Here is a 22869-nt window from a genome sequence, read left to right as displayed (position 1 = left end):
TCTGCCTCGCATTGTGGGGAGAAGGAGTCTTTACGTCACGGCCCGCCAATTGTGAATCGCGGATCTAGAATCGTTCATTCTCATGTTTCGCGTGCCATTGTTTCTAATTAAACTCCATAGCACATAGAATTTAACGGTCATTCCACTTTCGTCATCGACACTTCCATTTGAAGGTTTTTGTAGGGAGAGGACTGCAGTAAGGGCAGGAAAATGCAGCTAATCGATTTATGCTACCCATTGATACGTATAATTGGAATAAGTATAAGTTCTTCAATCGGCTTGCCGATTGAAAATTCTCAAACAGACATTTTCTACTTTTAAATTGCTTTTTAAAAGGCAACAGCAGTAAAAACACTGTGACGAAATCCGAAAGCTAATCTGTATACAAGGACATCACCTGGCCGTAAGACCCACTAATCCCCTCGATGCCATCCATGCCTTGCCTGCCCTCAAGCATCATCGACTTCAATTCCCCTCCTGGTACCGACTAAATCACCGTCCAATATTGATTCATCCATCCGCTTGCGGTCCTTGGGAACAGCTTCGAATCAAGGCGTGGTTCACTCCCGAATGGATGAAGCCGAAGTTCCACAAATATTCCCCCTCAATCGCTTCAATTGACCTATGGAATTACATAGGCATATTTCGGCTTCCCCGAGACGAGCCCATGATGCAATTGTGAGGGGTAGCTCAGTTAGCTATTAAGACTGCTTGGATCTGGTTAATCTGCGTTTCCTCCTCATCTACTATACTCATGACAACTGAACTCAACTCAACGAATATACGATAACTATTCTCTATTTTTAATTTTTACGACAACGAACGTATCTTATTTTTACTCTATTTCTGTTTTTAATACCAAACAACCAATAACACCATCATGGCATCCCAACAAATTCAGGCCGAAGCTCAGAAACACGGAGAGAACATTGGCCTTCGTGTTGCCCGGAGTTTGAGCAAACGCATGTCCATTGGCGGTAGCTCGAAAGACACTACAAGCAAAGGGAGCACTGATCAGAGTGGCACTGGTCAACAGGCTCTCGATAAGGGCGAACAAATCAACCAAAGCACTGGCCAGAGTGACATTGGCCAGCAAGCTGTGGATAAAGGCGAACATTACATGCAGGGCACTGGTCAGGGTAGCACTGGTCAGCAGACTCTCGATAAGGGGGAACAAGTCAAACAGGGCTCTGGCCAGAGTGGCATGGGTCAGCAGGCTCTCGACAAAGGAGGACAAGTCAAGGATGAAACCACGCAAGGAAACTTCAACACTGTCAAAGGTCTCGCAGGAAAGGGAGAAGGCACCAAAGAAGCCGTTAGTGGAGGAGATGCTGCCGGTGCTATCGGTAGTACCGGGTTGAACAAGGACAATCTAAGCCCAGCAAGTGCTGAAAAGACCGGTCGCCGAATGTTTGGCAGTGTTTCAGTAGGACCACCGGAGCCGAACGACGATATTCGAAGAGGTCCTATCTTCCCAGGCCCTGGAGACCAGAGACAAACAGGAAATGCTACTACCAGAGGTGCTGGAAGCAGCGCCAAAGGAGGATTAAGCCAGGAAAAAATGAAAAACAGCCAAAAACAAACTCAAAAACCCAGCCAGGGTGCTGGCAAATCGCCAGGTGGAATTGCTTGGGCTCAGGACCAATCTGGACCGGGCCAGCAAAATTTGAACCAAACCAAAGAAAGTACCACCATGAGCAACACTGTCAATCAGACCAACCAGACCTTGTCCCAGACAAGTACCCAAGGTATGGAACAAAATCAGCGACAAAGCTTGAGTAAAGAAGCGAGCGTTCTTGACCCAGCTAGCGACACCTTCGACGCAAAGGAAGCCGGAGGAATCAGCCCTACCCAGAAAACGATGAGCAACAAACCCGAAGGTCAATATGGCTATATGGAAGATGATGCCGCCAAGATGGGGCATGCAAGTAAGGAAAAAGACAAATCTTCTCCCGGACGTGGGCTACTGGGCCAAGCAAAAGAGAAGTTCAACCAGACCTTGGGAGGCGTCAGCCAGAGAAAGAAATCGGCCTCTGACCAGAGCAAGTCCAATCAAGCCAAAGCCGGAGGGGCAGCTGCAGCTGGAATGGGCGCAGCTGGACTCGCTGCACACGGAGATAGTGCAGGTGGAACCTTTGGTGGTGGTGGTGACTCTATCAGCGACGAGTTCAACACCATGTCAGGTATCAGTGACGATGTCTTCAGTGATGGAGCCGCTGGTAAGACTGCTGCCAAGGGGATGGGTCAGGGCCTTGCAGGAAAGTCCTCTACCTCGGCTAAGAAGACCGACATGGCCAAAGGAATGACCGCAGGAAAGAACCCACAGGCCTCCAAGCAGTATCACCAGGGTGGCATCGGGGCAGTTGCCGCAGGCAAGGGTATCAACAAGGGAAAGGGAGCCTTGGGCCAGGGTACATCCGGCGATATGACAACCAGCCAAATGAGCCAGAATCTTTCAAAAAAGGGTGGGATCACCATGGGAGGAATGGCCGCAATGTCTGGATCTGCTTCTGAATCTGGAACTCCTGGAATTCCTGGAGCCCGAGGTGCCGGTGCTGGACTTGCTGCCGGTGCTACTGGCGTTGCCGGTGCTGGAGCTCTTGGAACTGGTCTCAAGCAGGGTACAGACCAAAAGGGCATGAACCAAGGAGGCATCAGGGGCGAAGAAGCCACCAGTTCGACCGCTGGTGTCTCCTCTACCCGTGTTGTGCAGAACCTGAGTGGAAGTGGCTACCGGGTGACCGTCTTGCAAGAGAAGGTCCATTCTGTGACTCAGAAATGCAAGACTCAGCTAGGCCTTTCCGCAAAAGAGATCACCCAACGTGGTCCCTCTGTTGATGCTTTCTTCGATTCCGTGGCTGAAGAACGTCTGCGCTGGATGCCACGTGACGGAAGCAGACTGGATTGCAGTCTAAGATGGGCTTCTCGCCTTGCTTACGCGGTTGATGCTCTCCGCGAATCTGTGGGAGCCTTTGCACCTGGCGCCAACGATGCGGCAAAAATGATATGGGGCTTCCTGGTTTTGCTTCTGGAGGTGAGATATTCTTCATTCAGTGGAAGTTGAAGGGTGTGGATGCTAACTATGAGAATAGTCCGATATTGACAACACCGATCTCTTTGAGAGTGTCTTTGGCAGATACGGTCGTGTGGCTGTTGGCATTCACCTGCTGCTTCAGTATGAAACTGCTTACAAGTCATCTCCTGAGCTTCAGCCAGAGGCGGCCGCCGTGTTTGCAGATCTCCTCGAGATGGTCTGTACGACCTCGTCCAGCTGTATTGAAGGGTTCAAGAGCAAGGAGTCTGAGCATGTCACCAGTCACAATGTGGATTCTGGTTTTGTGATCTACGCCAGACGCTACTCTACCCACTGGAACGCCATTGTCGAGTCTGCTACCTCCAAGGTGGTCAGGAACAGCTCGTTAATCTACTCGAGCGCGGAGCTGGGAAGTCTTAGACAATTCCTGGGAGTACAGGATCGTCCTCTACAGTTCATCCTTGACTCTCGCAGCCATACCTTGGTCGAGGGCTCTTTTGAATGGTTCAACAATGCCCTTTACGACTTCACGGTTGGAAATTCTCCGGTTATGCTCATGGCTGGCGGCCCTGGAGCTGGAAAGAGTGCAATGGCACAGTGGACTGTGGAGCGCTTGCAGGAATCGGCCGAACATGATAGTTGGAATGTCATTCCCTACACTATTCGTGAGTTTTTTCTAGTACAGATCGTCTAATTTACTTACTAAACTCTCATCCAGGTGCTGATATCCCGGTCGCGACGCTCCCTCTGCGAATTCTCAAGGGTGTTCTGCATCAAATGCTAGATCACTGTGTCAGTGACAAGCATACACAGGAAGCTATTCTTGTCCAGGTCGCCCGTGCTGCCCAATCTGCCATGGATGGCGCTACCGAGTTGGAGGTTGAAGACAGTCTCTGGAAGGGAATTCGCGCTGGACTGGCTTCAAATATCCAGTACATGTTTGTCGTGGACGGTCTCGACCAGATTAAAGGCGGCGATTCCGATGCCATTGCTTTCCTGGAGAAGTTTACAGTCGTTCTGTCCGAGCAGAATGCCGGTTCAAAGATGATCGTCTTCACTCGTCCTCTCAGCTCTCAGCTCAGTACTAGAAACATTGGCCAGTTCACGATCCAGAGCGCCCAGACTCAGACTGACCTGTCGGCATACGTCCATAAAATGCTCTCATCTGGCTCCCATTTCGAAGACTCGAAGAACAGCCAGCTTAAGTCTGCTGTATCGGCCATTGTCGCCCGCTCCCAGGGATCCTTCAGCTGGGCTGAAATGGCAGTTGCTCATGCTAGACAGCAGAGAGGTCCGACACAGGCACTTTCCTCCATCCAAAGTTTACCTCGGACTATGCCAGAGCTGCTAGACTTCCACATGAAGAGTCTAGACCTGAGTCAGATTGAGACAAAGTCTATCATGGCCTGGCTTGCAGCTGCTGAGAGACCGTTACTGGTAGAGGAAATCGAACAGCTCATGGCTGTCGATGCAAAGGGACCAAGCTTCGTGTCGCATACTTCCCATGCCGACTCTGGATGGTCTGCCGCCCTTAGACCTCTCGTGATGACTCGCGATGGTGTTGTCTCTTTTGCTCATACGTGTATTCGCGACCATGTAATCAAGCAGGCCAGATCTGCTGGTGCCAAGTCGCCGCTTAGCCTCAAGGAGGCCCATCATGATCTCCTGACCAGGTGTCTTGCTTGGGTCCAGTTGAGTGTACGTGAAGAGAGCGAAATCTCAATGGACAAGTTGAGCATGGATGAGCGAAACCGTTTGTTCGACAAGTACGCCGTACTGGAGTACACTGGACGTTATTGGCTGTCGCATCTTCTGTCGTCACCTCTAGTCACAGACGCTGGCGAATTCCAATTCACTGCCAACTTCAAGAGGCTTCTTCCAGTGACTGTACTATTTGCTCGTCTCGAGCTTACGTGCAAGGAGTCGCAGTTCACTCGGTCCAGTGTTCTTGAATTATATCGTCTCTCGACCGATATTCGACGCCTGGTTCTGGGTGATAAGTCGATGGCACTCCTACAGAGTCTGCTACTTAGCGCTCGTGTTTCCAAGTTGGCACATGCTAGCCACGCAGAAGAACACTGTTATGATGCCTGGAGACTCAGCCAAGAGCTTCTGGGACAATCTGACAGCATCACTTTGGCCTGTGCTGAGATGATGACACAGTCATTTACCGAGAGCGGAACTATGACTACCCAGCAGGAGGATATCATGAAGTACCTAATTCTGACCGACACGGAGATCACTGGCGTTGAATTTAACCAGCGACTGAAGTACCTCGGAATGATTGTTGATATATACAAGACGCGCGGCGACAATCACGCTGCTCTTCTGATCTCCCGGCAGTTCTACCAGCAGATCCTCCAAAAGTATGGTTCTAGCTCCAGACAGTCGTATGAGACTGCGGACTTCCTCACTGCTCAGTTCTCGAGCACTGGAAGTGACGAAATGAGTCGCGAAATCGCACGTACCAAGTACGACAATGTGGTTCGTACCATGGACATAACCGATGAACGCCGCATCAAGTACGCTCTGTATATGGCTCAGCTCTACGAGTCACAGGGTGAGAAGGCACAGGCCCAAGAGATTTTGTCAAATCTTTGGGCTGGTCTCAACTCCCGTGACATCGATTCTGTCGATATGATGGACAAGAAGGCCAATGTCGCTCTCGTCTACTACCAATTCCTGCGTCGCCAAGGCCGCAATGATGAGGCTGAGGTCATTATTCGTGAATTGGTCGCTGATCTAGAGGTCACTGGTATTCACTCCAAGGAGATGCTGAAGCGCGTGCAGTTGCTTCGCGCCGAGACCCGCGAAATGCACATGTACAGTTTGGATCAGTCTTTGTCTATCCTGATGTGGAATTATTACAAGGAAAGCAATCAGGAGTATTCTCCCGAGGCCGTCGAACTTGCTATGTCGCTGGCCGAGGAAATGGCAAATGCCGTATCTATCGAAGACAGCACTCCTCTATCTGGTCGTGACCGCAAGCTGATGGTGGAACTGTTGGATTCTATTACCTCGTCACCCAGCAATCTCTCCGTCTCCACCCTCATTCTCTGCCACAACCTCTCGAGTATCTATGTGCGTGAAGAGGACTGGTCCGAGGCTAGTGATTGCTCAAAGGCCGTCCTGCAGCACGTATGGCCTACCGTCGAGCAGGCCGGATCCCACAAGCAGTTCACGACTGAGCTGGCACCTCCCGTGGCTGATCTGGCCTTGGTCCTGGCATACAGCCATTTCCGCAGACTTCATCTGGACCAAGCCACTATCGTGTACGATAATGCTTTTGGATCGCTCGTTGCCTCTGAAAGAGTTCCCGTGCCTTCGGTTCTGGCCGTGGCCAAGGCTGTTGTTGAATTCTACGAGACGACCTTCCAGTTCACCAAGGCATTGACCCTGCTTCATTCAGTTAGCAATTTCCTCACCAGTCGTCTGGGTGAAACCCACAAGCATACCATCGAGAATCTATACCTGGAAGCTGCCTTGGCGAACCGTCTGGAGATGAACCATGAAGCCAAGAGTACCTACCAGCGCATCTACAATTCAAGTCTTCGTGGCAGTACCATTGCCCCAGAAGGAATGGAAGCAGCACTTGCTCTCATTGTCTTGTACGAGAAAGAGTTACAGTGGGAGTCTGCTCTTGATGTCTACCGCCACGTCTGGCCTACCCTTGTCATACATGAACAAATGACCGCCTACGACAGGATGCAGACCGAGAAATTGATCGAAAAGACATACCTGGGCTATATGACTATTCTGACAGCACGCACGAAGAGTACCGACTCCTTCTCCGAGCAGTACAAGGTGGCATCTGAGTACGTGACGACCTGTGAAACCGCCTACGGACCCACGCATCAAAAGACTCTCAGTGCAACCCTGCTCTTCGCCGAACTATGCGAGTCCAACGACTCATACATAGACGAAGCTATCTCGCTGTACAAAAAGCCCCTACAGACCAGCGAATGGGTTCCGACTTCGCAATCTGCAAAGGGTCTTGATCAAATGACACAGCCTCTGCCCATCACACTGAAGCACAAGCTGGCTCAGTTATTCGTTCGCAAGCGTGATTCTACAAGCGAAGCCCGCTCCTTGTATACCGAAGAGTATCAACTTGCGAAGAAGACCCAGGGATTCTTCTCAACAACCACTCTCTCCTGGCTCCGCGAGCTTGCTCTAGCTCACTCGCGCCAGGGAACGCCTACCTCCGTGCAACAGGGCAACGCCCTTCTCCACACATACGTGACAGACGTCCTCCACGCCGGCGGCGAAACCGACATGATGGCCGATTGGGCCCGCAAGATCGCCGCAATCTACCTGGAATGCGGCTTCATTGATGGCGGCAACAACGTCCTAGACGAACTGCGCCACCGCGTCGTCTACGGATCCGAAACAAACGCCATGGCCCTGGGTGACCGTCGCGACGCAGTCTTCGTAGCAGCATTCGAAGAAGCATTCGGCCGCCGCGCCAGCTACTCGCAAATCATGAGCGAAATGACCCGCGAGATGCAGACCCAACAGTCCTTTTCGAAGAACCTGTCCGGACACGACTTCGTCCCGACGCTCGTTTCCGGAGACCGTCTGGCTCGGCTGCAGATGCAGCAGAATCGTACTCGTGCGGCGAAGGAGACCAATAGTAAATTGTACGAGTACTTCTGTGCCACGCTTTCAGCTACCAGTATCGCGGACAGAAGTATCGTGCAGCAGTTCTATGGCATCTGTCTTCGTGAAGTCCACAGCGAGAACTACAGCATGAACATTCTCACAACAACGACCAGCCTGGTCCGAGACCTTTGCAACGAGTCTCATTTCCAAGACGCAAGCGACGTCACGGGCGTCCTGCACTCATTCCTCCATCTCACGGACGGTCTAAACAGCTACGAGAGTATCCTGACAGCAACACAGCTCTGCCTCTATCTGAGCGGCCACAAGGCCACCCGCTGCCAGAACACAACCATGTACAACGAAATGTCCGTAAAATCAAAGCTCCTCCTCCAAGAGCTGATGGCCGCGTCAAAATCACTCGGCATCGAGATTGTCGACCTCCCATTCACCCAGCTAAACGATATAATCACCCTCCTGGGCGAGTACGAAATGTTCGACGACCTCGAAGCCATCCTCTCCCAGCTCTGGACATCGCGCATCGTCCAACGAACCTGGACCCCGGACGTCGTTGTCTGGATTGGCCGCCGCCTCGTCGAAACGCGCTTCTGCCGCGGCGCTATCGACGAGTCTATCCAGCTTGCCCGTGATATCTGCTACAACCTGCGTCAAGTCTGGGGCAGTTGTGACCCCGTCACGCTGGAAATGACGAAACTGCTCTCGGGACTGTACACCGCGTCCAACGACCACCAGTCTGCCGCGACGCTGCACGAAGGCGTGCTGTACGATTTGCTCAGCGACGTCGATGCTAAGGATCACCCGCGTGCGCCGGATACGGCGACGCAGCATATGGAGCTTATGCGGCGGGCGCAGGAACGTCTTGGCGGTGCGCATACGTCGACTCGGGCTTCTGCGCATGCGGATTTGGTGGCGCAGGTTACTGAGCGGTTTGGATTGGATGGTGAGAAGATTCGCGGGGTTGGGGAGGCGAATGGTGGTGAGCAGTTTGGCGTCTGGGAGAAGCCTAGGCGGTTTAGTATTGATGTTGAGGATTTGGAAGATGAGCGTATGAGTGAGATGCATCATAATCATCTGCGTGAGTCTAGTGGGGCTGGGTTGATGAATGGTAGTGGGCATGTGAGGAGGATTTCGGTGCAGGCTTTGTGAGGAGAGGTATAGAGGTATACCTACAACCCTTTTGAGTGATGGAGTTTGGAATTTGTAATTAAGATATGTTTGGAGACTAAATTGTCGTGATTTCTCCTCTAGTTGAGTTCAGTTAATGCCACTATTTCATGAAGATTACTCCTATACGCAGTAGTGCATCGAATACTATTCTCTACGATGACATTTGGAAAGCTCTGGAGGGAGGCTTTTGATGATAATCATAATTCGTTTAGTGGACTTTTGACAACAGCTATAAACAGCAACTCACCACCCTGACGATCATGTACCTGGTCCAAGAGCAACGATCAGAACCCTGTACATCATGCTAATAAATAAGAGGTCGTCCTGTATGCACTTCTGCGACTCCAGCAAACCAAACAAAGCCAAAGCAACGCCACATCCGTCTTTTTCATGATTTCTGATGCAATGTGCAGCGCCAAGTCATATGCAAAAAAGAGTGTCATCAATCCAAGCAAGGCCGTTCAAGCTGTCAAGGCAAAGCTGACACCCATAAGTCCCATTCCAGCAACGGCAAATCCAATACCCATGCTTCGGTGATGTGTCAAGCCTAAACCCTCGGTGAAAAGCGACAATGCGACAGATGTCATGACGCCGGCCGTAGCAGCAAACATTCCACCATAAACACCCCAAGATGGGCCATGGGCGTCATGGCTGCTGCGTCCTGATCCCCAGATCCATAAGGCTGCGAGACCGGCACCGGCTGGTTGGCTAATGCCGCCGAGTAGGCTGGACCAAAAGATGGCTTTCCAGCGAGAGTTTAGAGCAAGGTATAGTGGTAGAGCCATAGCAAAACCCTCCACGATGTTGTGAATGAAAAGAGCTAGGAATACTGTAAGACCGAGGGTCGGGCTGGCGTGGTTTGTGGCGTATGTAATGAAGCCCTCGGGGAGTTTGTGGAGAGCAATCGCGACGACAGTCTGGAGACCGATGGATAAGAATGCATTTTGTGGCACGTGATGGTGGTGTGTACTGTCACCGGCAACCTTGGCCAGATCTAGGTCGGCGTGGTCGTGTGTATCGGAATGATGATCATGATCATGATCAGTGTTTACATCGACCTGAATGGTATGTTCAGACTGGGGTTTATGTGGTGGCGACGAGGAACAAGAGCTAGCGGTATGATAAAGCGGGTGCTGAGAAGCAATTGCGTCGTAATATCCGGTATCAGAGGTGGTGATGAATTGTTCGGAGGTCGATTCAGCTCCATTTGCGCATTCCGGCTCTACCTGTACACTGTTGCTTTGGTGCTGAGGCACCAGCGACGCCGGCGCGATTTCGTTCGGGGCGCCGGACGGCGGACATGTCTCCGGGGGAAAGACCTTGGTGCATTCACCTCCGCACGTCTGGGAGAATCCGTAGCATGGCCCATTCTCGTCACACAGAGGCTTCACGCCGCCCACCAATGCCGTGATCCGCCGGGTAAGCATTCTCTGTAGCGATTCCCGCTTTACAGAGTGCGATCCCACCGGGGTGCGCTGCAGGACGGCCGGGGTAGATTTGAACGAATGACCCCTATTGGCGGGTCGCAAGAGGGGTGTCCGCTCGGTATTGCCATTCGCATTATGGTCGTGGTGGTGGTTGTGATTGTGGTGGTCATGGTGGTCGCCTCCGACCAGATGGGTCTCGCCGCGTTCGGGATCGACTTCCGCGCCACCGTGACTATGTGCGCAACCCACCACATGCGATGGGATGTAGCGATGAATGAAGCCGGAGAGAAATTGGATGATTATAACACCTCCGAGGAATAAACCGATCAAGATGTAGGCGGAGGAAGATGGGGAGAAGCCGGCACGCGTAAGGTAATTCTTCGAAGTGGGGAGCATGCTATACAAAGAGGTGAAGAGCTAGTGGTGGTTAGCCCTGCGAATGCGCTTGGATAAGGATAATGCCCGAGAAAGGGTTACAAACCATCACACCAGCACTGAGACATAACGAGGCCGACAGGAAATTATTGCTGTTGGCGATTTGAAAGCTCTTGTGGTGACTGACCCGCCGCACCACCAAGTCGGCGCAAATGACAATCGATCCGAGGACGCAAGCTGAAAGAAATCAGTCGCATGTATGGGAAGAAAAGAGGAGTCAGACTCACCGATGCCCGAGACACCGCTCATGACCCATCCCCGCAGGTCGTTGGAAGCCATGGTGCGGATGAAGAGGAGAGAAGAAGAAGAAGAGAAGAGGGAAAGTTGATGATGTCAGGCTTGGCGGTCAACTACTTCACTCTACTCTATGGTAGAGTATAGCGGGAGTATACTCTGTAGTATACTACGAGGATGAAATAATTTGGATGAGAAGATGGGAACCTTGGAAACTCAGCAGATCAGCCATTCTTCCCCATTCCTTTACTGAATAATGATTCTGATTGGAGTAAATACATTGCCGACTCTCAAGGTCCTCGTTGCCCGCACTGCATGCAGCCACCCCCCGCGCTTTTCGCGCTATCGAGTCAAATTAGCCCAGCCCGTGGGAAAATAGCCCCTGAGATAATTGATAATTGGGGGAAATGTCCCGAGAGGTAATATCTGTGGTTCTTCTATTATATTCCTATTTTTTATGCCGTATCAACCGCAAAGACTGACTGCAAGAAGGGTCCATTCCACAAAGGTACTATGTATTTTCCGTAACGGGCCGTTCAGGCTATGCTATTCAATCCCTTCAGAACTTGAACATCTATTTAACTCGATTAATCACGGGAATCCTGGAATTGAATAGATAGTCTAACATTTTTAAGCCAACCGCAAGCTCACATTATATCCAGCCCAAGGATCTTACTGAGAGCATGGGCCTCACGCCTTAGACACACATATACTAAATTGAACTCAGTCCACTCCAATTATAGCTTCAGCCCTGGAGGTCATCTCTTCCAATAGCCATATCATCATTATTCTCGGTGTCCGTTAACCATCCCTTCTTCTGGCAGTCACTGGGTAGATTTCGAATGGTTCGTATCAGCTAGGAAATAGTATATCTCTAGTAGTAATCACATCCATTCACTTTGCGAAATCTGCCATTTATACTAGCAGCTTCCTTCCTCATCTGTCTCTCTCTCCTATGGCAATGGATTCACTTCTTCCACACTCTCACACTCCGTACACATCTCCTTCGTGGTTCTTTTATATGTTCCTCAGTCGGTGATCACTCCGAGACAAATTTGCATGAGATTAGCTGCTTGAAATAACCTACGACATGTAATCGCCTTAGCTATAAGCCCATATCATGAACCAAAAAATCAACTTCCAAATTTATCATCTGTTCATTCCGGTAATTTTATTTCTTTTTATCTAATATTATTGCGTCTCTAAGTACGTAGAGATATCAACTGTCCTGGTAATGCTTGTACTATCGGGTGGCAACTCCAAATCTTCCGGGGCATTAGTGTCCCCCAGGATAGTTGTTCGGATTCTCGAGTTTCCCTGTGCTGCATTCATCCAGGTGCCCTCGCCTGGCTCTGCGTCCCGCATTCTCATCTCCGTCCTGCCTCGATGAACTGCTTTATTCCTGCTCATCGAGTTCAATCTAAGTTCAGAAGAGTGAGTTGCTTGGCTGCTCCGGTGTTCGTGGTCGATATGTCTGACGAGGGTTAAAAGGGCAGGTAAACATGTGCAGATAACGCCGATGGACACTTCGGCATTGCCTAGCATATTTATCCTCATAAAGTCAAGAGTAATATCCTCTGGATGTCCCGTAACGACAATAAGCACGAGGCGGATGATGCTGGCCAAAACGGCAAATCCACCTGCACCTAGGATCCCCGCGACTCTGATCTTTTTCTTGGTTGACAGTTGCAGGTGCATGGTCAACAGTATCGGGAGAATAAGAATGAAAAAGTCGCTTGTCACACTGACAACGGAGTCGGCTAGAACAATCGATGTCTCATTAAGGCAGGTGCCGTCAATATTCGTGTCCCAGAATTTCGAAATTGGATTGCAGATCCTGATCTTCACGATGATGGCTGGGATGTAGTAGGCCAGCATAAGGACCATGAAAATATAGATGAAAATGACAATATTGCGGACAGGACTGAAGATACGAGTCATCATCCATAATAGACACACCTTAGTCACATATGCGGTTGGTCCATACATGACCATTGTCACGTAGACTGTCTTCTCAAATGGAACATGGTATTCAACGGGAACGTCGGAGTAATGCAAACCTCCCCCGTAATGTCCCATGATGAGAGCAATAACAGAGTAGCAGACACCAAGGAACCATGCTAGCAAGCATGTCCAATCCTCCTTCCAAAAAGCTCGGACAATGAAAAGTCGGGTATATAGACGGATACCGAAGAAAGTGGACATCCCAAAAATACATAATGATTGGCATACATAGTTCCAGGTCTGCACACTCCGATCAATCGATGTATCTGAGACATCGCGTCGTAGAAATGTTGGAGGCAAATGCATTTGGACCGCGATGTGGCCGGAATCGAGAGATCATCTAGCTCCGCCCCGCGGTGGGGCACTAACTATATAGCCAAACTTCAAATTACTCTATCACGTCATCAACTCGGTGGCGTTGAACCTTCGGAATAGGCTAGTTTATAGCTTATTTTTTATTTCCACAGAGTATAGATAACTCATTAGAAGGATAAAATCACGACAGAAGAAGATCGGACGATACAGGGCTTGCCAGTGGGGTTTGAATAACCAACAAGTAAAGACCTCCAGACTTGTATATTCACACTCATGTCTACTGGTATAATTCATTAACATTTCATGCATGTCTCCAGACAATGCTTCAACTCAACATTGAAACGCAACACCAGTCTTAGTAGCCACATTCCCACCACCACCCGCAAAGCCCGTCCCCTCAGAGCTAACCTCAACAAGGCCAGGCTTAACAGCATCCTTATCCTTCTTCTTAGACTTCTTCTTGGACCCGTCCGCATCCTTCTTCTCCTCGCGAGGCGTAAGATCCGTCTCACAAACATAACACAGTACCAGCCCGTGTTGAGCCTGTTCCTCCTCCGAGGCGTGCGGATCCAGCACCGCGTGCGGAGTCATGAATTTCGTGACGCATGGTTGGCAGATGACATGACCGCATGGTTTTGTAACTGCAGAAGAAACAATTAGCTTCGTCCTCCCGATTCGAGTCCGATAAAAAGGTCAGATTGGGATCAAGGAAACATACGCATAGCTTTCAACCCATTACTAAGATTCTTCTTACAACTCGGACAGACGCGCGAAACCGTCCCATCAGAGCCCTTTTCCTCAGTAAAGTTGACCTCAACCAGCGTCTTTAGCGAATAAGTATGCCTATGCGCCTCAGAGGATCCGGGACAAATAGGCGCCGCCTTGACAGCCTTGTTAGCGGCGATTTCATCCGCATCGGTATTCGGCGTCAGAGACGGAACCCAGAATGAAGGCAGGGCAGATTTGCTTGATTCGGACTGCGAAGAAAAGGCGACTGTTAGCGCGGATCTATAGCTTAAATCATAGGTCACGGTCACGGTTCCCCGGCTCACCTTCTCCTTCTTCAACTCATCCCTCAACCTCTCCCTCTCCTCCCGCGCAACCCGCGCCATAACCCCCTCATCCAATTCAAACACCTTCCGCCGAACACCATCAACCTCGACCTCCCTCGCCTTAAACCTCTCAATAGCATCTTCCTCCTCGGCATTTGCTTTCCGTTTCTTGTTCTTGCCCCCACCCAACCCCATCGAAACAAGCTCGAATTCCCGCAAATCGTTCGCGCGCGCCTCGTCCGCTACGCGCTCGTCATCTTCAGCGAGACGTTTGCGCGCGTCTTCGCGCTCGCGCTCGGCGCGCTTCATTTCTTGCCTTTGCGCGAGGAGGTCGGATATGGCGCACTCGCGGCAGAAGAGGTCGCCGTTGCTGGGGCAGGATACGACGGGTTTGCGGGCGGGTTGGAGGCAGAGTTTGCAGGATGCGAAGGGGAGGAAGGAGTCGCGGCCTATTACGCTGCGCTTTGTGCCCCATGTTGAGCGCAGGAGGCTTCTTTCATAGGATGTGAAGTGTGGGAGGGAGGTGTTGCGCTTTGAGTGCGCCATTTTGGGGGTGTGGTGTGGTGTGGTGTGGTTGGTGGGTTCGTGTTTGTTGGTTGGGGTTGAGGGGAATTGGATTGAGGAGAGCTGGGTTTGGTGAAATAAGTTGAAATTGATGGAGTTTGGATTGGAGTTGGAATTGGCATTGGAATTGGGAATGTGAGAATGGGAATACTTTTGCGGAGCTTGAGTGGAGCTGTGCGATTTGGGGATTTCATTGGTGGAAGTGTTCACCGCCTGGAACTGCACGGAGGATCGGGGTATTTGAATATCGAATTAGTTATAACTAAAGTGTAGTATTACTCTAGAAAGTTCGCAGAGTAGAGTCAAATAGACAATTGGAATAAGCTTTTCTTTTGTCTAACAGCCTGAATGATATTAGGAAGGCCAAACACGAATTGAGTGGTCACAGAGAGATAGATACACAATGCATCACATCACATCACATCACATCGTAGCTTGACTTGACTTGACTTCAGACCTCAGACAAACTTGACTCAACTCCTACTCTGAGCATCACGTATAGTGTAAAAAGATGAGGCGAAACCGTAGACGAAATAAAACAAATCGTAATCGTGTCGCACCAAAATGCATTCCCATGCTTTCCATGCATTACAATGCACAGATCAAACGAACCCCATCCGGACCGAAACCACGAAGAAGAGAGAAAGAAAGAAAGAGAGAGGGAGGGAGAGAGAGAGGGGGAAAGGAGGAGATAAAAGACAACCAGGCTGTGAGAAATTGGATGAGAACGAGGAAGAGAGTAAAAAGAATCACAGATCGATCAGTTCCAGCCATCGTTCAATGCAAAGGGCCCAGCGGGAAACAGGAGTTGAAGTGGAAATGGGGGTATAATCGTCATAAAAAACAGCAGATCAGAATGGATTTCGAGCTATACAATGCGTGGCGAGGTTCGAATGGTAATGGTAGGAGGAAGGGGGCCGAGAGCCGTGTGGTGACATGGGTTACACACCCACTGCCTGTTGTCGAAGGTTCTCGGATGACGGGGGTGCACCCAGAGGGTTTGGTGATGAGGATGGTGCGTCGTGGGGCGGGGTGAGGTGGTGGTGGTTAAGGATGATCGTTCCGGAAGGCGATTCGGGGGGCTCGCTGGCAACCGTTTCGTCTGGAGCTACATCTTGAGAAGGTCGGGGTAGATCTTCGTGTGCATCTTTGAAGAAGTCGATCGGCTCGTCGTCACTGCGCATGCTGATCCCAGTCGTCGTGCTCATGCTGCGGAATGATCGTGGCCGGCCATCTGGGATGTCGCCCGATCTCACTGACTCGCCGCTACTGAGTATGTTCGGCTCAGAAGCGCGTGGCTCATCGTGCGGTGTAGGTTTCCTAAGCTTGAGACGTTCCTCAGGGGGCATGTTTTGCCACTCGGATCCGAAGGTTACAACGGAAGCCTTTTTGCCATGCACAGTGAAGCTGGGTGTCTTGCGCGAAAGGCCACCTTCATGGGCAGCGTCATCGTCTGAAAGAGGCCCAATGCTGGAAACTGATCCGCGATTCTTTTTGCTGCGGGTGTGCGAATGGTGCCGGTTCATATGGATATGAGGGGATTCGCGCAGTGAGCGATGCAAGCTGCGGCGGACACGGCTGGCCCTGTCACTTTGAGACACTTCGGATGATTCACCAGGTTTCTCCTCGCCGTCGGCTTCCTGTACAGTTGTTGGTGGTTTTCGCGGTGGGGGGGAACCACTCAAATCCAACAACCCTGTTTCGCGCAGCAGGCGTTCCTCGCCTTCGTCGTAACTGGCAGGGGAAGTGAGCCTGGAGCCCCGAGAGTTCATACTGGCACCATCAAATCTGCTAACGCGGCTAAGCACGGAAGCCTCACGCTCAAGTTGCACATCTGAGTCAGAGGCCTTGCCTTTGTCCGAAGGGAGGGCAATTGAGAGTGGTCGGCCAACACGAGAAAAGTCAGAGGAGGTAGTTGATGCGGGAAGACTGGGGCGGCGCATCTCATCGATAGATGGCTGCTTGAGGAGAGCAGGGTCGAGAGGACTTTCCACAGCCACCGGTGCCGCAGTAGTCTCTTCCGTATCATGGCTGGATACGGTATGGACGATGCTGGGCGCTTGTTGAATACTGGGCTGGATACTAGGCTCGTATCTCACCGATGGACCGGAGACCGATGCCATCCGAGCTGGAATGGAACTGGCTGGCTCATCGCCAACTGACGCCGCTCGCTCCGGAACAACGCTCTCATCTCCACCGAGGTCCCGAAGGAGAACCTCTCGGTAGCACTTGTTGCGCCAGATGTCTTGCCTAACCCACTTAAGCTTGGCGGCCATTCGACCCGCAGCCATGATGACACTCTCACGGGCACGAGGATGAACAGGAGTCAGTATTTGCAGATGACGTGCATTGCGGAGAAGCTCGTCAAGTTGTCTCTGTGTGACAAAGAGTTTCTCATTCGTTTCCCGAATCTTTTGGCTCATCAATTGACGACGAGCAGCAACAAACTCTGCCACGATATCGGTGTCGATGCTGGGCGAGGGAGGTTCCTTCTCCGAGGATTGGTGTGACTGGACTGACGAGATGGAATTCATTCGCTGGCTCTTGCGATACCGTTGACCCTCGTAGTTCGTAGCGATCATACCCTTAGTACGAACGCCGGTCGTTCGGAAGGCGGCGGCGTAGTTAAGCTTCGAAATCCAGTCGTTCATTTCAGATTCTGAGTCCGCAAGGAAGATCTCTTCAATCGCATTACGTCGCACAAACGAAAACGCATGTTTGTGCTTCTTGTAATCCGTGTCCAAGAGCGCTACGGCATCGTTGGTCGACATGATCGCATCGGGCTTGAATTCGGCAAGCGGAGGTCGGAATACCAAAGTCGCCTTCCGTCCACCCTTCACGTACGCATCACTTTGCGCCATGAGCGAGCGTACCCAGTTGACATTGCGGAAAAAGTAGAGTTGTGAGAAGGTGAGAACCGCGCCCCATTCCTGCCATGGGGATCGGGCTCGCTTCTTCTTCGGATCTTTCCGCCAGAGAAGACCAACCTTGGCGACTTTAATGTCTACCAGACCGGGATTAGAGTCCGCAGAGCTGTCAAGAACTCCTTGCATGAAGGCATCCGGGCGCGAGCGGAGAGATATGATCTGCAAAATGCCCGACTTGGTGAAAGCCTGGTGTAAGTCATCAATGTCCGGCAGTCCGTCGGTTCCAACGTGATTGTAGGTATCCTCAAGCTCCATGACGTCTTTCAAGGTGGGCCTTAGAGACCCGAGTTTGCTATCGAGAATGAGTGCATACGGGTCCACAGGCTCTCTTGATACCCGTGACAAATGCTCGGAACTTGTACTCTTGAACAAAGCTCGTCGTGGCTTGGCCAGATTGCGTTCGCGCACATTTGCATCCTCGACATGGATGAATGGAGTATAGGAGATATTCTCATAGAAGCATTCTAGAATGTCGTCGGAGATGCCCTCACCGCGGGTATTCTTCACATAATCGGGCTTCTGCATCTTCCGTTTGTTGTTCTTGTTGAACACGTCGGTGTGAAGAATCAAAATCGAGAATGCAATGAAGTATGCTTGGTCTAGAATATTGTTAGTTTGAGAGACAAGGGGCTGGAGGCGGACCATGCCGCAGAAACCATACCAGTGGTTGCAAAGATACCTGGGTTGCACTCGTGGTATCTATCTGCGAATGCTTGGAGGAAACGATCGATTTGCTGAGTTTCCTTTGGCAGCTCCACCTCCATCAACAGCTTACGAATGGCCATGTCGATGGGGTCGCCGAAGTAGTGGAACCCTCGCATGTATTTCCTGAGAGCAACCTTGAAGAATTCTTGGTCCGACTGAGCAAGAATACCGGCGATCGATCCCTTTGGAAGGTTTTCTTCGAGCTTTGTGAGAAAGCTGGCTGGCGTATCGTCTTCCTCCCGCGATGGGACTGGTGGTAAATCGGGCTTTGAAGCTGGAGTCAACGATCCAGGGCCGCCAACACCTGGGGAACCATGCCGAGGGAACGGGGGCTCAGAATTCTGACGCAAACGTTGAGAAATATTGAAAAGATCGCCGAAGCTCTTGCGGCCACTGGTAGAAGTCGAAGTGCGTCCTGAGGAAGCGAGATATGGGACGGGGGATAAATCATCCTGATTCTCAGCCACAGACCCCATTGTTGAAGATCGACCACGGCCATTGTGGGACGGATTGGAGCGCAAGGAACGAGCGGAGTTTGTGGAGTCGTTACGGAAGAGTTGCGGGGGAACCGAAGAGGCTAGCCCGACAGAGGAACGCGAGGGCGAGGGAAGAGGTGAGACCTGGTCGTGATCCACCGAGCCCTCCGACTTGGGGGTATCGGCAGAGAACTTGGGGGCGGCGTCCAGCGCGCGGCTGCTGGGAGTTGGCCGGGGAGGAAGTGGGAACAGGGGACTCTTATTGCGCTTGAGACGGGGTAAGCGGAATCGTTTGGCGCTCGATGTAGAACCGTGGCCTTCGCGAGGAGAGTTGGTCTGATATGTCGGAACTTGGTCCCCGTAGCTCTGGTCTGACCGCGACGACTCAGAGAACCGGGGGTCTACGGCAGAGGATCGATTGGAATCGACGGGTTGATCCCGGCTGCCTCCTCTTAGCGAGTTCGTTGAGAGTCGGCCGGGGGTCTCGGAAGTTGTTTGGAAGGTCGAAAGGCTCGAGTCACCGATCTGGGAGTCGGTCGAGCCCTGGTTCTTCCGAGTCTGTTTCAATCTTGGTTGATCCGTCGAATTCCGTGATAGATCCTCCATGGATTGTTTACGGGATGACGGACGGAAGGAGAATTTATTCCGTTGTTTCACTGGTTGGTCCAATTCATTGCTCGTCGGGGCAGTGGTGATAATCTTCGGGGGTGGTAGAGACGGCACTGGGGGAGCTTCTTGTTGGGCTTTGGTGTAGCTTTTTGAAAGCTGGGGATCGGAGGCATGGCGTAGTCTCATGAAGCTGAAGCGGTTCCTCCGCAGACTAGAAGTCTCGGCAGAGGAAGAGCCCGCAAAGTCGGACCGGTCTACCGCATGGCCATGGGCTTGGCCATGACCCCCCCTGCTCGCCAGGGATCTGAAGCCCCCGCGCAGCATCGGTTGGACTTTCAAACTCGGCTTGTTCGTTGGGCGGAGAGAGACCCGGGAGACGCGGAGTGGACTCGGAATATCGGGGTTCAGCAGTCGGCGGGGAGGGACGAGGGAGATGCTCGCTGCGACGACTTTGGGGTTGGGCGTAGGCTTGAGGGTCAATAGTACTCTGGCGCTTGGAGCTACTATCGGCGACCAGCCGCAGGCCTTTCCAATGCATAGCAACGAAGCACGCGAACGGTAATCAAACCCATACGGTGTGCCTTGTAGAAGATTGGGAGAGGTTGACAGGGAGGGATCAATGGTGCATGGCGACGTGGAGGAGGAATCCAGAACGCGGTGGGATTGAGAAGAGTGGAGCGGGCAGTGTGGAGTTGCGAGGGTCCGAGTCGTCAGCTGGCGAAAAAGGGGAACGCGGCAAGGGGAGCAAAGTGGATGGACCACGCGCTGAGAACAGCCACGTTGGATGACGGTCTGGACTGGTCTGGATGTTCTAGAAGGAGTAAAGAGGAGGTGGTGCTGGTGGTGAGTGATGGTGATGTTAGGTAGAAGATGATGGAAAGAGAAGGGAGTGGAGGTAGAAGAGAGCCAGTCTTAGTAGCACCGCCAAGTGAGTGTTCTAGTCAACAGTCAAAAGTGGTTATTAATAGTGATATATATATAGATAGAGGATATTATTTTAATCTGACCATCTAAGTATATAGACTATTTATTAATTGTTCGACTAGTATAATAGAGATATGCCAGATACTACTATTTACTACTTATTTAGTATGTTAACTTTATTATAGTAAACACTGCTATCACCACTCACTAGTGATACTGCCACACAGTTACTGATAGAAATACTGCAGAGTATGCTAGTATCTATTCTATTACTAGGTTAATAGTATACTTCTATGCTCATAAAATATAATAGACTTGAAATATAGTAATAAATGGAGTAAGTACATGATAACTACTAGTTACTAATTACCCTACTGCTAACTAGTTATACTGCTACTACTACCCTACCTATGATGATAGTTACTGCTGACAAGAACTCCCCGCCTTCTCCGCACTCATCAACTTCACCTCCCTCTTCAACTTGGAACTTGATCCTTCCACCCCCACCATGCGCCTCCTTCCGGCCTATTTACTCCTGGCTGGTATTCCTTCCATCATTGCCATCCCTGCAGGATCCAGCATCACTCCTCCATCTCCATTACTGCCCGCTCGCCAGCTCTCTCATTCCCCCGACCCACGTCGTCCGTGGACCCGACTCCGCGACTGGGTCATCGAATCCGTCTGGGGTATCGAGCACTCCCACTGTCCCAAGCATGCCCAGAATCTTCCCCCTTCCAATGTTCGCGATCGCTACGAGAGTGATGTAGTCCTTCGTTTTCAAATTCGCCAGCCGGAAGAAGCGGACGCTTTGGCCGCCGCCTCCCGGGTTTTGCTCCTCGACGTCTGGGCCATCACTGCCGAATATGTGGACATTCGATTAACAGATAGCATGGTAAGTCATGTCTGATTCGATTCATTCATTCACTATCAACCTTTTCAATCCATCTTACAATTTGCTAATTGCGCATTTCCGGGCCATCTCATAGATCCCTTCCCTGCTCGAGCTGCTGCCTGCTTCCCTCCGTACATCGCACACCCCACTCATGGATGATCTCGTCGATATGATCTATGCCACCTACCCAAGAACCCATTATCATCCTTTGCACCCATTGCGCCCCGATACAGGAACTGGATCTGCCCACGGTCGCACCGCCGACATCGAGGATGTCTTCTTCCGCGAATACCAGCCATTGTCCGTCATCACACAATGGATGCGACTGATGGCCTCAATGTTTTCCTCCCATGCCTCCTTCATCAATATTGGTCTCACCTATGAAGGCCGAGAGATCCCGGCTCTACGACTCGGCGCACGTCGTGATGGACATGCTTCGCCAAGCCCGCGGAAGACCATCGTCATGATGGGCGGTCTCCACGCCCGGGAGTGGATCAGTACCTCCACAGTGACCTATGTTGCCTATAATCTGATCACCCAATATGGAGAGTCGCTCGAGGTCACCCATCTCCTCAATGAATATGACTGGGTTTTTATCCCAACTCTGAACCCTGATGGCTATGTCTATTCGTGGGAGTCGGACCGCCTATGGCGGAAGAATCGACAGCCAACGGGCCTCCCGATCTGTCCTGGTGTAGATCTCGACCGTGCCTGGGATTTTGAATGGGATGGCGAAACAACCCGCTCGAATCCATGCTCCGAGAATTATGCCGGTGCCGAACCTTTCGAGGCATTGGAATCTCAGCGATTAGCCGAATGGGCGCAGAACGAGACTGAGAGTGGGCGCGCAGAAATTGTCGGTCTATTGGATCTGCACTCCTACTCTCAACAAATCCTATACCCTTACTCCTACACTTGCTCCTCTGTTCCTCCCACCCTTGAAAGCCTGGAGGAACTGGCTCTGGGCCTCGCCAAGGCAATTCGAATGACCACTCGAGAATCATACGACGTGACTTCTGCATGTGAGGGTATTCTGCCGAACGGGGAAGCCGCCAATCTGAGCTCCGGTGGCAGCGCCCTAGACTGGTTCTATCACAAGCTGCATGCCAAATACTCTTTTCAAATCAAACTCCGCGACCGCGGCAGCTATGGTTTCCTCCTTCCCTCAGAGCACATTGTCCCCACTGGCAAGGAGATTTTCCAGGCTGTGCTGACATTCGGACATTTTGTGTGGGGTGAGGAGGTTAGTAGTAGCTCGACACCCGATGAACCCGTGGGGTCGCAGCAGCAGCAACAACAACAACAACAACAGCCGCTGGGTCGAACATAAACATTTATGTCCACATCCACGTTCTTCTCCCGACCCTCGGTCTTATACGATATGTCTGCATAGCACTTTTCCAATTGGCGTTTGGGCTTTTTGACTTTTACCAGAATAAGCTTATACATACCGATCCTCTGTGACCGTAATAGTCTTTTCTTTC

At 51.3% G+C, this 22869-nt stretch overlaps 7 protein-coding genes across 7 annotated transcripts; 3 read left to right on the top strand and 4 right to left on the bottom strand.

Annotated features, from left to right (window-relative positions):
• Positions 1-880: 880 nt before the first annotated feature.
• On the top strand, positions 881-3064 carry N7533_007853 (uncharacterized protein; the record flags this gene model as incomplete). The annotated part of the gene is made up of 1 exon (XM_057104503.1): positions 881-3064. The coding sequence occupies one exon, from the start codon at positions 881-883 to the stop codon at positions 3062-3064; it is 2184 nt and encodes a 727-aa protein (XP_056959460.1).
• Positions 3065-3248: 184 nt separating this feature from the next.
• On the top strand, positions 3249-8800 carry N7533_007852 (uncharacterized protein; the record flags this gene model as incomplete). The annotated part of the gene is made up of 2 exons (XM_057104502.1): positions 3249-3699; positions 3753-8800. The coding sequence occupies 2 exons, from the start codon at positions 3249-3251 to the stop codon at positions 8798-8800; spliced, it is 5499 nt and encodes a 1832-aa protein (XP_056959459.1).
• A 482-nt stretch (positions 8801-9282) lies between these two features.
• Positions 9283-10962, bottom strand: N7533_007851 (Zn(2+) transporter ZRT3; the record flags this gene model as incomplete). Its single annotated transcript, XM_057104501.1, has 3 exons — positions 9283-10665; positions 10730-10860; positions 10911-10962. 3 exons carry the CDS (start codon positions 10960-10962, stop codon positions 9283-9285), a joined length of 1566 nt encoding a protein of 521 aa, XP_056959458.1.
• Positions 10963-12108: 1146 nt separating this feature from the next.
• Positions 12109-13227, bottom strand: N7533_007850 (uncharacterized protein; the record flags this gene model as incomplete). The annotated part of the gene is made up of 1 exon (XM_057104500.1): positions 12109-13227. The coding sequence occupies one exon, from the start codon at positions 13225-13227 to the stop codon at positions 12109-12111; it is 1119 nt and encodes a 372-aa protein (XP_056959457.1).
• A 339-nt stretch (positions 13228-13566) lies between these two features.
• On the bottom strand, positions 13567-14834 carry N7533_007849 (putative RING finger domain protein; the record flags this gene model as incomplete). The annotated part of the gene is made up of 2 exons (XM_057104499.1): positions 13567-13877; positions 13955-14834. 2 exons carry the CDS (start codon positions 14832-14834, stop codon positions 13567-13569), a joined length of 1191 nt encoding a protein of 396 aa, XP_056959456.1.
• A 959-nt stretch (positions 14835-15793) lies between these two features.
• On the bottom strand, positions 15794-20141 carry N7533_007848 (Arf family guanine nucleotide exchange factor SYT1; the record flags this gene model as incomplete). The annotated part of the gene is made up of 3 exons (XM_057104498.1): positions 15794-18378; positions 18441-20072; positions 20138-20141. The coding sequence occupies 3 exons, from the start codon at positions 20139-20141 to the stop codon at positions 15794-15796; spliced, it is 4221 nt and encodes a 1406-aa protein (XP_056959455.1).
• An 860-nt stretch (positions 20142-21001) lies between these two features.
• On the top strand, positions 21002-22715 carry N7533_007847 (M14 family metallopeptidase; the record flags this gene model as incomplete). Its single annotated transcript, XM_057104497.1, has 2 exons — positions 21002-21385; positions 21480-22715. 2 exons carry the CDS (start codon positions 21002-21004, stop codon positions 22713-22715), a joined length of 1620 nt encoding a protein of 539 aa, XP_056959454.1.
• Positions 22716-22869: the final 154 nt, after the last annotated feature.

The sequence above is a fragment of the Penicillium manginii genome (assembly GCF_028828005.1).
Source record: "Penicillium manginii strain IBT 31320 chromosome Unknown utg000005l:1.0-5665137.0:1.0-5668048.0, whole genome shotgun sequence".
In the NCBI taxonomy this organism is placed as follows: Eukaryota; Fungi; Ascomycota; class Eurotiomycetes; order Eurotiales; family Aspergillaceae; genus Penicillium; species Penicillium manginii.
This window is presented reverse-complemented; position numbering and strand designations above follow the sequence as displayed.